Below are 15,497 nucleotides of genomic sequence, written 5' to 3'. Positions count from 1 at the left end.
ATACAGCGGCATGTGGACTCTAAGATAAGCAATATAACTGTGCCATCACACCATGGTAAAACTGTCTATTTCAACAAGACAGACCATTTGCACAGGCCATCTTGTGAAATTGCTTAATTTTTATGCTAATGTACTAAGCAGTTCTTATCCAATGTGCATATCAGGTTAAGACAAGGGATGCATTTATTTTATACTCGCAAATACAGTAATGAGGAGTTAAGGTCAGCAATGTGGCTCAACACAGCGACATTGTAGAAGAACAAAATGTAACATATGTGGTTCGATGCTTCTATAGTCAGACAAGCATCACCAATGTGGGTCGCCAAAGTGAAATATATGCAACTGACCTCTTCATCTCAGCCTGCTGACGCTTCTGCTGCAGCATTTTGATGTCAAAATCGTGCAGGCTCCTGCCTGACGTAGCGGCATTGACAGAACCCATGTCTCCGTTTTCCTTCAAGTGATCGTAGGTCTGCTTCATCTTCACGGAGCCACGAACGGACCTCCGCATGCTCCTAGATCGGGAGAACCTGCCCGGGCACCGGAATGTGCACGTCACACTTTTTAATGCGCACGATGGTGCCATCAAGTAAAATGCTTTCCCACGTATAAAATCTGCATACAGTTAAACCTCATTATTCATTCATTCATTAACTTATTGCAGTTTCATCCAACACAAAAAATACCTTTGTGATATCTGAGACTCGTTATAAGCATATATTCGTTACGCACTGATATCAGCGAGAAAATATGTTTTTACTTCGTTATATCTGATAATCTGTTATTTCCATTTTTATATCGAGGTTCAAGTATAATGCAAGCAATGGGAATATAAATGGCAGCCCTGCATGACTCCGCTATACGTAATCAACACAAACATTCACAATATATCCACGTTCCTAATAATTTTTATTGGATTGAATGTGCTGTTTGTCAGTTATGCAGAGCTCACAGAAAGCATTATGAGTGATAACAGAAGAGACAGTTTTGTGACTGTCCGTGTCGCATCAATGATTTGGGTGGACTCACCTACGATCCAATCTCATGGGTTGTTTCTGGGCCTGCTTTTGACCTTTGACAGTCGTTGGAACAGGTCCAGATTCCCCATCCAATAGTCGCTGGTTGTTGGAGTCACTGTAAAGAAAAGTTTTTAAATGTGACACTATTCAGTGACTTTGACAACTGGCTGGCTCCTAATTTTTCCTTGCTCGACCTTAGTTTCCTATTAGCTGCAGCTACATAAAGGCATATTGAGTTGCTCTACTCAGTTATCAACACTTGGAAGGAAACAAATGTGCACAGACAATATCATGGTGAAAACAATAAGATGCAAAATGTAGTATGGGATCCAGGCAGCCAGTGTTCGTTACCACCAGCAGACTGCAAACAGGGCCTCTAGTGGCAAAGTTGTTGATGCGGGAACATTGCATAAGCAGATACTTCAGCTGGTCAGCCTCTTGGCACCTCACAAAGTATAAGCAAAACTGCAGAAGGCCAGCCCAGATTAAGGGGCACTTGTGCATAATGCTCCGCTGATTCATCTGCAGTGTTCACGGGTGGCAACAGCAGTGCAGTACTACCATTTTTTGAAAATATTTCCCAAATGAGACTCAGCAATACCAAGTTACAATGCAGTACAAATTACTAGTGGCAAAAGTTCATTTATGTATGATGAGGCAAAGTGCTTATGTGTGAACAATTTCTGCAGCTGGACTGGACAAGGAATATACAGTGAAATCTCAGTAAACAAAAATCGCTTAAACGGAACTGATGCTTAAACGGAACACCATCCTCATAGTTGGTTGGTTTTGTATTCGTTCAATGCTCTGTGCAATGTCTCTCAGTAAGTGCAGAATGTCTTTGTTTTGCACAGTTTTGTTGCACATGAAAATGTATTGTTCAAGGAGAACACATTTTCATGTGCAGCACAACTACACAACATGAAAGCATTCCACACTTCAATGCTACCATACTTAGGTCAAGGGCATTAAGTGTTGGACAGAGGTGCAGCAACGTGGCAGTACTACTGCGTGATCTTGACAGCTGCTACAATCTTACTGCTACTTCTAATGTTTATATATGAACCGACTTTCAGCCTATTGCCAGCTAACATTACGCAGCCCCTGTAAATAAAGCTAGCTGCAACAGCTTGCATTGTTTAGGAACATTTGTTAACATGCACACTGAAATTAGTTCCATGGGGTCAGAAGGTTTGCCACATCATCTTTGCAGCAACCTATGCTCGTTATGATATAAAATAGTGAAATCTATTCAAGGGTGACACTGAACTGTGGATACGAAAATAGGAGCATCAGACATTGCTGCATTTTAACATGGCCAACTTAAAAATTCAGGCGCAAATGCACTTTAAAACAGCCAGCACAGTGCACTGAACTGCTCACACCAATAAAACTCCCTCTGTATTCTTTGTAACACTTCAATGCTGAGTGCTATCAAAAGCATGCGTTGCCTCTTGTTGTGAGTGATCACACTCATGACCAAATGCAGCTGTGCAGCCTGCACAGAGTGAGAATGTGGAGGACACAGCTAGGACTCACAGAACAATGCTGGTGACACTGACTTTCTTGAGTAGACTGGCGGCATTGCGGCCCTTGCTCGGTGAGGACAGCAGGTGAATGGGTGGCTTTTTGCGGTATGTCACGAGGTTCTCGGGTAGATCGGCAGCGGCCGCCTTCTTCAGCTCCGAGCACTCCTCGGGCAGCTCCTCCGCAAACTGACGCATAAAGCTCTCCCGAACCTGGGAGCACATACCCGTACATGATGATGCACTCCAAAGCAGACGTGCACCGTGTCAACAAAAATCTCTGAATATTGCTGGCCTACAGAAATACTAAGTGTCTGGTATTCGAAGCAGCAGCTGGTGATGGTGATTGAAATATGTGAGATCTTCACAGTTTCGACAGAGTTATCCAGGCTTTATAATGCCACGCAGCAGATGTGTCCTGACTTGACACAAACAACAGAGTGTCCACTTCACACGAAGTTCCATCATTCGTATGCAAAAGTGAAGCTTTCTTTGGCTCTTCCCCCCCGCTTTGCATGAACACCTGTCTGACCAGGTAAACTGGGCTGATCCGTGAGACAATGTAATCGAAGCTCAGCCAGTCCTGAAGATGGTGTAATCAACGCTGGTGACTTGGTGGACCAATGCTGATTCCAGTGCCCGATGTGTATCCTCTCAAAATCTTAACATGGTTCGTGATGCAGGCCAATCCTGGAGTTAGCGCAATGTCACAGCACCTACACGTGTCATAGCATTAATCAACAGATTATAACCAGTCAGTATATTTAGCAACATATTTTAATAGGTCTACAGGGAAGCTATCACATGGCTTTGATGATTATCCTCTGATGGTTTCAGCTCAATTTCTTTCATGCTTCGCCTTAGTCATACTTACTGCTACATATGAAGTAAGCCAACAATATCAATAACAGATGCAGAATTCTCAGCTTCATAGTGCTGAGCACAGAAAAACGAGTTATATAACATCCTTACCATAAGCTGGAAGATATGATTGTATGAGTGAATGTAGCTCTTACGTATCTGTCCCAAGAATGGCCTGACTTAAGTCTTAATGGTCTTGTTAATGAACTCAATGTGTACATAGCTGACAGTTTCTTTGGTGCATGCCTCAAAAAAGAAGTGCAGCAAGAGGTGCCAACTGTTGACCAATTATAGTGTAAGGATCATCATACATCACTCCAGGTCAAAATCTTTCCATTTTGTGATACAAAGATACAAAACAACAAGTATAAATCTTACTCAATTATTGAACAACCTGATCACTCGTGAAAAAGTCTGTTCAAATGTAGCTTAATGTAGTTGCACATCAGAAGTACTTGCACAGCAGGTCTAAAAGCAAGCACACATTATAGAACAGGAAATGGGTTTGTTACTAATTATCAGTCACTTGCTAATGGAGTCACTTGCTTCAAAAGAATGCAATGACTCCATTTAATGACTTTGCTTAGCACAACCTTCAAGTCTGCTAGGTATAAATAATGCAGCAAGAAACACAACAGCTTATCAGACTTGCCTTGGGCACGCCAAACTCCGAGGGTGCTCTATGGAGTCGGGTCATTTGTGGACTATCGGCAAACCTTTCAAAGAAGCGGAGCCGTATAGGTAAGCCATCAGTGATGCCCGCACTTTGTTCTCTTGCTTTAAGCTGGAACATGCCGACAGTGATCATTATTAAAAACAGTTTGACAGAACAGTGGCATGGAAATTCACAATGGTAAAAATCTTGGCCTGTTGCTTAGAGCTAGTCTACATAACGAAGGTAGCAGACTTGCTGCCAGTAGCTCCAAGACTTAATACTTAACTCTATGCAAGCATCTTGCACAGAATCTATCAAGAAATGGCCGCTGGGCACTTACTTGTTTAAGCTTTTTTATGTCTTCATCTAATTCCAAGTTGTCAAGAATGACAGCTACAAAAAGACTGAGCACAATCTAGAGGAATAAAAGAGTACAGAAGAGTGGTTAGTGTACATGAAATTGTCGCATTCTTCTTTTTGTTCAGACGATTTGTTCTCTTACCAAAGACACGAAGAGGTGATACAGGATAAAATAAATGGCCACAAGTGGGCCAATCGTTTTGCTTGTTCGTAACATCGTTTCGTTCATCACCTCAACCCAGCCTTCCTGGGTGAGGATTTGGAACATCGACATAAATGCCTAAAGTAAAAAAGAAAGAAATTACTATGTGCTCATATTGATTCAGTCACTTCATTACACAGATTTAGTACTGTATAATGTTACAGAGTTCTTGATGCAAAAAAAAAAATATACCAACTCCATTTTCATCTAAACATCAGTGTTCCTATATAGAGCCCCTCCTCCACAATGATTAATTGCAGCTCCGACCCAACAGCAAGTGTGTGTCAGTCATAAAAGATGCATTCACAGGGGGCAAGAAAACTAGGCTATTCAGTAGTATAAAGGGAATGCTATGTCTCATACTGCTGTGTCATTACTGCTACCTAAATTCTATGACATTAAATGATGTGCCTTCTGGACCTTGTTAAGAATACAACTAAGCTAGATGATAATATGCCTTCACTTTTAGGGCCTAGTAAAGCCATCAGTCATACTCAACAAATGGAAACACGCATATTGTTTGCTTCACCCTGTACTAAGCTGCATAAAAATTCTTCAAAGACAGTCAAATTTTACAACATCTGTACCAGCGAAAACTAAATCATTACGAAATGTGGGAAATAAGAATGCCCAGGAGACAACAAAAATGCACGTACTATAAGCTACCAAGAGGGAAGTTTGTTCACAGTAAGGGGGTGCCAACAGAATTCGTTCATGCAACCACCAGCATACTTTGTGGCCCTGATTCTGAAGAAAGCTTCTCAGGTCAGAAACATTTCACCTTTTTCTGGCATTTTCAGCATCCTCATTCTCAGCACTTTGTTATGCTTTGAAGAAAACCAAGCAAAAGCGAAACAAAGCCATAAGTTTTGAAGTGAAGTCACAGTCACAGGCCCTTAGCATTATCAAAACAAAGCATTTAGCAATTTCCAATAACCTGTGAAATGCAAATGGAATAATCATCACAGATAGCCGTGACTCAGTCAGCCTATGACAAAATACCCTACTAATGGTATACTGACTGGCCCTTCAAAATTTTCCTCTAGCATGATGCAGCTTGCATAAAGTGACACAAATCAATCAATCAACTGACCAATCATGAGCCACGTAATTATGCACCAATCCTCCAGCTTACCTCTGGAAATGATTCAAATTTCATGAAGTCGGAAAGGCAGCAGAACAGCTGCATACTGATGCTAGATGTAATCAGCAATAAACACATGGTGAATATTATAAGGCTTCCCAATTTCTTGCCAGGACCAAAAATCTGAAATAATAAGCGAAATTTTGGGTATGAACATACTAAATGCACAATTGAATGTATACAATAATAAATAGACTGAGCATGCTACCTTGTTCTGTCATCCAGATAAGGAAGAGATGGAGCATCTTACCTTGTAAACAAAATCTTCAAGCACTGGCGATGCTTTAATAAGTCTGACAATCCTCAGAACCTGCACAATAAAATGCCACAACTGTTAGCTACTGGTAGCAACCATTCAAGTAGTATAGAAGCTCCATTTGTTTTTCTTTGATTTTAATCTTCTTAATTGTGCCATGAGACAAGTTCTCCTTAAGAGGAAGCTTTAGCTCGAATGCTCCTATCTAAATACATGTAAAAGGAGAATTAGTTTTTCTCGGCAACCACTGCACCAAATTTGACGAGGTTTGTTGCATTTAAAAGACAAACTTAAAATCTAGTGACTGTTGGTTTTGAATTTTTGAGTTAGGTCGTCAATTTTTTATTAAAAATTGGCAAAAATCGAACATTTTCAAAAAACGAAACCATCAAGTTTAGAACTCTGTAGCTCAACCACTAAAAATGATAATACAATTCTGTGAATTGCATCTAATAGTACATCTAAAGCAGACAAAATTGATATGTTACACATGAATATAAAAAAAAATTTAATCATAGGGAAATACAACTTTTGCAAAACCGTTGTAACCAACGTAACAAATTCACGTAAGATGTAAAATGACATATTGAATTTGTCCGCTTTGAATGATCTAATGGATACCGTTTACAGAACCGCGATATCAGTTCTTGATGCAGAGCTATGAATTTGTAAACTTCGTGCTTCTATTTTTTTTTTTCACACGGTCAAATATTTGAAAATCGTTTTAAGAAAATTCAAGCCCTAAATCGAAATTCCGCTTCCAACAGTCACTAGAATTTAACTTTCTCTTTCAAATGCAACAATTTTCATCAAGAGATCGGTCCAGAGGTTATCTCATAAAAGCGTTTTTGTGTTTTACATGTATTTGAATAGGCCGCGTCGGAGTTGGGCCCGAGCTAAAGCTTCCTCTTAACTGTTCTAGCAGTCTCTCTTTCCTGTGGTTCGCAAATTAATATCAAGCTTCAATGCCAAAGCAATCACTGTGCGGCATGACCATCCGTTGTGACTATTTTATTATTTATAGTCTAATCAAGCTATATATCTCAATTCTTCAAGATTCATCCTATATTACTCTTTGAATCTAAGACCAGAGCTACCTGTCGTTCTGATGCATGCATTCTGAGTCAAGTTGTTGCAATCTTTTGTGCCAGCAAAATTCACTTTTATTAGCTTCCCTGGTTAACTGTCTGAACAAGTAAGGTGCATAGCAACAAAACCCGTGAAGTTGAATATGACGCACCTGAAAATAAGTCAATTCAGAGGTGAAGAAGTCGGGCATGAGATGCAGTGTAGTCCCAATGGCAAGGATGAACTCGAGTTTGTGCAGAGAACGTTTAATGTACCCATTAAAACCAAGGCACCAAATCTTCAGGAGTACCTCCAAATCAAAGAATATTGTAAAACCAATCTGTAACAAGTGAACAGGTAATATATGATGAGCACATCAAATTTTAATTTACATAAATAGAGATGACAAAGATAACAAATGATGAAAGTACATCTCCACTGTCTCCACATATGAGGAACGCTTTTGTCAGCATGCGTAGAATTTCATGACCATGCTTACTGCTGAACTTACTGGCACTTGATCCTCCCACTTGCATAAAATACAATTCCATGAAGCTTTTGCATGTGTTTTTCCATGAAGTTTTCCCATGTTAAATGTACTTGCTAAGAACATGTGGTCAGTGTTTAAGGATAGCCTTTATGCAACTCTTGAAAACAGTTCACTAGACTTGCATGCTTTTTTGCTTACACATTCTTTATGCCATACGTAAGAAGTGATAATCACCAATGAACTTTTTTTTATGAACTAAAAGTTACTAACTTACCTTCTAAGTAATAACCTTAGTGTGTGTGTCGCAATTGGGAAAGTGAAGCAAATTAGTGCTGAAGGTATGCCAACTTATTAGGAACCCAATATGAGTTAATATTCCTCAAAATATCTCCTGAATTACATTTATTTTTCACATAGTTCCGTGACAGTGTACAAAAAAAACTTTGTTGAGATAAGTGCAACACCAATGCATCTCGTTGAAAGTGTCTGAATGAATATCTTCAAATTGGTGCTATACTCACGGAGAACGTTCTGTGGCTATGAAGGGAAAGCTACGGAGGCAAAGCACGCACTAGTAACAGCGCTCCTGAAAAAAGTCCCACATTCTCATCCATGTTTAAGCAGGGGAATGTGATACAGAAACATCTTATTTACAACATCAAAATAAGACAAAATAGATCAGTGAGTGTTAAATTTGACTTATTTTTCTGCTTTTGTCTTGTGCATTTGGGCATATGCTAAACCACTGCACCTGGAAGCTACACTGATTCAGCATCTGTTCCAAGAAAACAAAAGCGCTGTCAAACTATGCCGGACTACTTGGCGCAGTAACACGTACGGAAGCTCCATCCCTGTAGCTTTCCCATCATTGCCACAGCGAGTTGTTTACAAGTATAATCTCTGGACACTGACAAAGTGGGCAGCAGCAACTCATTTTAATTTCACTATTGCAACATGTGCTTTGAAATAATGTGAAAAAGTTAAATCAATGAATTTTTTTTCAAACCATAGGGTAATCAGTGATACTCACACAACTCATTATGTCTGCCTATGCAGATAACCTGTTGCTGAAAAAATTACCTTGTTGCCTCCACTGCACAATTTCAAACAATTACTTGACATAAATACCTCATAATGCAGCACAAATACCTAGCTCTTGACAACAGAAGGAGCTGACAAGCTTCAGGTCACCTAAACTGATTTGCCATTCCTTGCTACAGTTTCTTCCAAAGTGTAGCAATTTGGCAGGGAAAGCTCACAATCCTAGACAATATCAATGCTGTTTTCTCTCATGACAGTAAGCTAGCTCCACTGTGGGTATTTCCTGATTTGAGACAGCTTCATTGTTACTTGCTTCAGTGACAGAAACACATTCTGGCTGTTGAAAGCTGCTCCTTTAAGTCACCTTTGTGCGCATACGAGGAAGAAGGAACATAAGGCAGCGAATTCTGTATATGAGGAAGTGAAGGTGAAAAAGCCTAAACTGCTTAACGAGATGTGATTAAACACAGGCAGTTATGAAAAGAAATTATCAAGCAAGAAAAGATAACTGCAAGTGAAACTAGACTGACACCATCCTAGGAGATACACCAAACATAACAGTGCGTAGTGAACCACAGAAAAAGTTCACTTGATACTTCCCAAAGATTTCTATACTTTTCTACATGGTTCCTTCTTTGTGAATGAGTTTGTGTCACAAGTTTTGAGCAGCTAATGAACATCAAGACCAATTTTATTGAAGACCATAAAACCAATTTGCAGCCACAGTGACCATACTTGTTGCCAATTGTGAGTTTCTATTTCAACATAACATTTATTGCAGAGTAACAGAAGTGCATTAGACTTTGCTGACTCCCGTTTATGTAGCGCAGTTTTCCATGTGAAAATGCTGTTTCCCATCACCTCAACTGTCCTCACAGTTGGCCGCAGTTGCTAAAACTCCAAAGATTTCTTTACAACGTCCCTGAATTATTCTAATATACAACAAACAGACTGCGTTCATATTTTTGAATTAATTCTTGAAAAGATATGCAACTGCTTTCTTTTTAAAAATTCTAGTAAGCACCAGACCTTTAAGCACAATAGATGCCTGATACCCAAGCTAGAAAACCTGCGCCTGCAGGACAGAGGACGCACCTCGGCAAAGTAGTAGGTCTTGAAAAAGTCCTCCCGTGGTCGCTCGTCGTGCACGAAGGAGATGCTTGCGGCCACAAAGGCATTCGCCACATTCACCATCATGACAATGACCTGAAAAGCAGCCGAGTGGATGGCCACTTGAAGGCATCGCGGAGCTTTGCCACGGCCTTTGCTCTCGTCTACCGTAACCAGCTTCCAGCCAGTGTCGTCCCCTTTCAGCACCTGCACGCATGAAAACACCAAACCGTCTCTAATGTCATGCAGATGACAACCAAGACTCTTTAGCCAGGAGCCCCAAACAGCTACACATGTATCAGACACAAGAGACTTGTCAGTGCATACAGGGACCATGATTGTAGGTGACTTGGTCTTCTATAGTAAATAATGTTTTGTACCTTGGCTTTGTTTGTTACGTTTTTCAACAGTTCCTGTACATACTACTCTCATTAATAAATCCAGATGGTTGTAAGTCAATACACTGTGTGCCCCTTTGCTGTGTCATGTGTGAACACACTATAAAGTTCTATCCTCTGAAATTTTGTACTAAATATTTCAGCTTAAAACACAGAGGACTAGTAGTAACAAAGTCAACATGGCAGTCACAATATAGTGTTTGCGGATACTTCTCTGATAGTTCATATTTTGCCCACATGATAAAGCAATCTGGCTCGCCCTCTTCCGTCCGCTTCGCTGCAATACATAAGTGTTATGTGGCAAAGCAAACAAACGCCGCTAATGCGATTTTTGGTTTTTAAAAAAGAAGTATGCATTAAAATCGGGTAAATACCGTAATCAGCGATAGTGAGCTACCGTTATTGCATGAGAATCTTCCAGGACAGGCCGGAAATAGGCGCTTTCGACGGGAGATGACGTATGTGTGTTCAATGCATTCAATGTCTCTGAAGCATTGCCGCAGGACTGAGGCTGCCAGTTACTGGGTCACTATTGAGTCGCTATTGGGTCGCTAGTGGGGTCATCACAGCGGTCAGACATGTGTGTGCTGAGTAAGGTCAAGTTCGAATTATCCAGAATCGAAATAATTAGGATCAAAATAATGAAAGTCTGGGCCCATAGTTTGTGCCCAGACCAGTCAGGACCTTCGCTCGGGATCGAATTAACCAATAAAACAAATTAACCGGACTCAAATTAACAGAAGTCTACATACTGTGGGCATAGCTTACTGCTTCCCATTGGCAGCGTGAAGCGTACTTATATGCTCACACGCCAGCGGTTCAGATGGGTGCATGAGGCATCCATGAGGGGGCGCCCTACAATACCAAAAGCAAGTACCGTAGATATTTAATATGCCACACGCACCACATTTACCTGAAAGCACAATAGTAAGCCTTAATGGTGCAAACTAGTGCAGTGCCTCACATTTATGACTGCACACACAAAAGTGAACCCCCTTACTGCTATATAGCTAAGCTTATAACTTAAAAGCTCCATCCAGAAATATTTATACAGTTCTGCTGGGTCAGTGTATTCTAGCCATACTGATAGCACGGTAAGATAGCACAGCTCCTGACATGGCTCAGTAATGTTACTGCCTGTGGGAATCTCATCATAAAAAAAACCTTGCTAAGCTTGCCCTGCTGCATTGTTCAGAGAATAATGCAGGGTGTATATTAAGGCAGAAAATTAAAATAACCCAGCGGCTTATGCTTGTGCACACGAACTCACTTGATTTCTCATTCAAGAGCTGCGTTAGGCACGAGTTCATGTGGATTCACTAGCTAATATCGCTAGTCTGATCAGCATCTCCCTGTGCTTAATGCCAGGTTCTATCGAGTAATAGAGTAATTTTACATATATTTAATCTTGCATCCACACTTTTAATGAAAAAAAAAACATAAATAAACGTGTGTCATGTTCATTTTACAAAATGCAAGCTCTATCAAAAATACCTCAATGTTCAAAAGCAGTATAGCACTGTGGTAGGTAAATGTTTCTATAAAACGGAGCTATCTTGTGAAGTACACTCATGAGATGGAAGTTGTATGTTTGGCATAAAATTGGCATGCATGAAGCGAAGACATTTCCTAATATGCACAGATGTTTATATCAACCATTGATTAATTAGGGTAGTTATTGTATTCTGCGACGTTGTGGTGAGGAGTAAATTTCAAGGCTTATGATGGTCAAAGTTGATTGAAAGCTGGTCACCACCTGTCCCGTCTATGTCTTTAGAATGCTTGCTCCCTTATTTATGTTTACATTTTCTACAATTTCATTTTACTATGATCCATAGGATGCTCTTTACTATAGTGGCATTCCGGTCACTTGGAAGTGAGTGCTTATCATCAGATTTTTACTGCACGACTAGGATAGTTCATATTGTAGCTATACACTGTACATGAAAGCTTCACTTGAATGGTGTCGATATTTGTGTGGTAATTCCAGTAATAGATATTCTCTGCTGCTAGAAAGAAGCAGAACAAAATTCATAATGCCTTAAACTGATTGGACATCCTGCAGATGGGACACCAAAGAAAAAAGTAAAGGTCATGCTGCGTACATATGAGAAATAAAACCCAAAGATGTCTTGTTGAGCACTACATCAAGGGAGACACAAGTGACTATCACGGCGCAATGCGGCAGCCCGCCATTTACCAAGTGTTACTGTGCACAAGGTAGCAGTTCAGAGCTCTGGGTGCACAGACAAGTCAGGTGAAAGTGTAGTTGTGCTACAAGCATCAGGCGTAGCTAACTTTGCATTTGCTAGTGTAGTATAATATCACAAGTGCTACGGCTCAAGTGCTGAAAGCTAGGATCACAAGTGCTAAGGCTCAAATGCTGAAAGCTAGGCAGCAGCAAAGCATCTATCGTACACTGCTTTCTACACAGCTACACACTGAAGGTCATCACCATGTGCAGTCGTGGCAGTCCTTATTTTCTTTCGCTTCTTTGGTCACAAGATTCCTGGTTTAGAACTACAGACAAAGCCCAGAAGGAAAGGAAAGTTACTGAACCTTGCACATCAGTAATTGCATCTACCTGTCACAGTTATAGACATAGGTTATTCCTATTGCCGTATTAACTCGATTATAAGGCACTTTCATTTTTCTAGAATAATTTACTACAAAATGGCAGGCTCATTAGAATCAAGTACAAAACCAAAACAGCAACGGTGAAGAGTTATTCTCGCTGTCATTAAAAATGGCTGTAGCTCGAATCAATCCAAATGTCCTCTGCAGCTGTGTTATTGTTTGTGCATCCTGCGTAAGCTCTTTAGGCTTAATGAGAGAAGCATTCCAGGCAAGTTGGTAATCCATTACTCAAGTATTATTGCGCAACAAAAAATACACGAATGTAAGAGAAGAAGAACACACACCATGCGTTCTTCTTCTCTTACATTCGTGTATTTTTTGTTGTGCAATAATGCTTGAGGAACTCCCTTGGCTCTCATGGTATGCAATACCTTTGTTGACAGTGACGACAAAGCATTGCAAGGTCCACCATGGCTGCATCGCAATATATTTTCTGTTTGCAAGCACGAACAAATCACCACTAGTCTCACTGTTATGAAAATCTGCCGAGTTAAAATTCAAGCGTGTTATGTTTCTTTTTTGTTGTTGTTAAATATGAAGATCAAAGTGGGTGTTACAATCAAGGGCACTGTATTTTTCATTTCTGGCGGTGAAAATTGGGTGTGTGTTACGACTCAGGGCACGCTAGGATCGAGTAAATATGGTATGTCAATGTAATTGCAATTGGGAGAATTAAAAAAAAATGTCATGAAATAATTTTCACTTGACAGACTACAGTAGGTGCCCAAATTAAGCACGTAAAATGATGCAGTTGTTAAGCAGCATCCCTAAATGCTTTATAACAATGAAGAATTTCACAGCACGATTGAAAAGAAATATTTTTTTACTTATAAATGAATGCATTTCTCACCTGAGGTGTTGATTCTGTTTGAATTTGGACCCTTTCTCCCCACATTTGCTGGAATTGTACTCGAATCTCATTGAATGTTTCTGTGATGACCGCAATGAAAACATTCTGCAGAGAAAAGACCACAGAAATACTTGAATCAGAGAAAAACTGAAGCGTGACAGTGAAAGCGAACTTTGCACACTGTGCGTGCTAGTATGGTAGGCACATTTACTCCAAGATAAAGTTTGTGGTCATGGTAAAAATACTTTATTGACTCTCAGGGGTGCTGCAGAACATAGCACCATATATCAAGGGCACAACACAGTAGCTAAAAGGAAATTAGTCAAGAAGACACAATTTGATGCTAAGTTCAGTGTTACAATTCAGAACAAAGCAAACTGGGTTGGCAAACTGCTGAAAATGGCTTGATGCACTGTAACGAGTATCCACAGCATCAGCAAAAAACATAACTGAACTGCACTGAATTTAATGCCCAAGATATCGCTATTACACTTGAGGCATGCTGTAGTATACTGCTGCGTGGGTCAGGACATATGCCTATTTTTGCAAAAGAAAGTCGCATATCAATATATTCTCCTACCACAACAATGTGCAGCATACCATAGCACACCAAGCAAACTACCATGCTAATGGATGAGCTACAATGAGTGCAACTAAAGCAGACCTCAAGGTTGATTGACATGCAGACTGCAGGCAATGCTTTAGAAGTTAAGCTCAGATCACATGGGCTCTAATTCCAGTTCCACATGTATGGTACTTCAGGTTATAATTGCCGTGAAAGTTCTTTACTGCACGAGTCCCAAAATGGTGCTGCTGTGAGATTAGAAAGTGCAAACACCCACCATGAGTTCGTCACATGAACTACAGCAAACATTGGTGAAAATGCACAGCGTCAATTTCACCAGAACTGAAGAGCAGAAGCAACTGCCATCACCAATTTTTAATGATTGAGCACCGCCATAATCACGGCATGCAACAGCACATGTAGCTTGTACGTACATGGTTCATTTTTCTGCCCCATTGCAGTAGTGCGCCATTTAGGGCGACCTGGCATACTGGAGTCATGTTACTGCTACCATTAATAGATTGCCAGTGGCACAACTGCACGCGCATGGGCTTTGGGCACAGTGAATGTATATGCACGTGCAGTGGACGGGTGCACCATCAAACCATGTGAAGGGGACACCTCACTACTTTAATTAGGTTGGTGCTGTTTTTCAGACAGGAAAGACTGTCTCAAGCATGAGCTGTTGAGTTGCCTTGCTTTTCCAAACTCACCATGATTTCTAAATATTTCTAAATATGATTCTAAATATTTTGCACCGTGGGTTGTGGACATGTTACAGAACAATTGTGTGTGTGTCTGAATGAAAGCTCACCCTCTACACCAGCTTCACGCACAGTACAATATGTTGGCAAATACAGTTATCCAAAGTTGGTAGCATTATTGAAGAGAACGCATTTCTCTTTGAAGTAATAAGGATATAAAACTAGCCCATCAAGGACAACCTGTTCGCTGAGGAAACAGGTGTTGCTCCATCACTACTCCATTATTAAGCAAGTAGCAGCCACAGTGTCACGGAGATAGTTATAAACTGGGCAAAAGGACGTGGTATGCCCTTTCTGCAATCTCGTGAGGATGGTGTATGCATTTCCTGACTGTGACTGTGTGCTGGTATGAATTTCTGAATAACTGCTGCGCAACATTAATCTAACAGGCTCTTGAGGAAGTCTCTCTTGATTACATATGCATCCAGCTGATGCTTGCAGCAACTTTCTCTCGCATTTTGGTCACTGTGGTAATGCTCTTGATCATTCACCTGGCCTGACAGGTGCACCAATATATATCCTATTCTCAATTTCTCTGCACAGTGACCCTT

General features: G+C 40.5%; 1 protein-coding gene across 1 annotated transcript in view; it reads right to left on the bottom strand.

Moving 5' to 3' along the window:
* Window positions 1-15,497, bottom strand: part of na (sodium leak channel non-selective protein na) — a 76,469-nt gene that overhangs the window by 45,257 nt on the left and 15,715 nt on the right. Inside the window, exons 9-19 of the mRNA XM_065439766.2 lie at window positions 13,618-13,722; window positions 9,718-9,939; window positions 7,264-7,431; window positions 6,018-6,077; window positions 5,759-5,890; window positions 4,564-4,701; window positions 4,402-4,476; window positions 4,059-4,190; window positions 2,559-2,758; window positions 1,030-1,134; window positions 348-530 (exon numbers count right to left, since the gene is read on the bottom strand). Of these exons, the coding sequence (XP_065295838.1) occupies window positions 348-530; window positions 1,030-1,134; window positions 2,559-2,758; window positions 4,059-4,190; window positions 4,402-4,476; window positions 4,564-4,701; window positions 5,759-5,890; window positions 6,018-6,077; window positions 7,264-7,431; window positions 9,718-9,939; window positions 13,618-13,722 (1,520 nt within the window). The remainder of the gene's footprint in view (window positions 1-347; window positions 531-1,029; window positions 1,135-2,558; window positions 2,759-4,058; window positions 4,191-4,401; window positions 4,477-4,563; window positions 4,702-5,758; window positions 5,891-6,017; window positions 6,078-7,263; window positions 7,432-9,717; window positions 9,940-13,617; window positions 13,723-15,497) is intronic.

Source organism: Dermacentor albipictus, chromosome 1, assembly GCF_038994185.2.
Source record: "Dermacentor albipictus isolate Rhodes 1998 colony chromosome 1, USDA_Dalb.pri_finalv2, whole genome shotgun sequence".
Classification (NCBI taxonomy): Eukaryota; Metazoa; Arthropoda; class Arachnida; order Ixodida; family Ixodidae; genus Dermacentor; species Dermacentor albipictus.
Note: the sequence above shows the minus strand (reverse complement) of the source record. Positions and strands in the feature narration are given on the sequence as shown.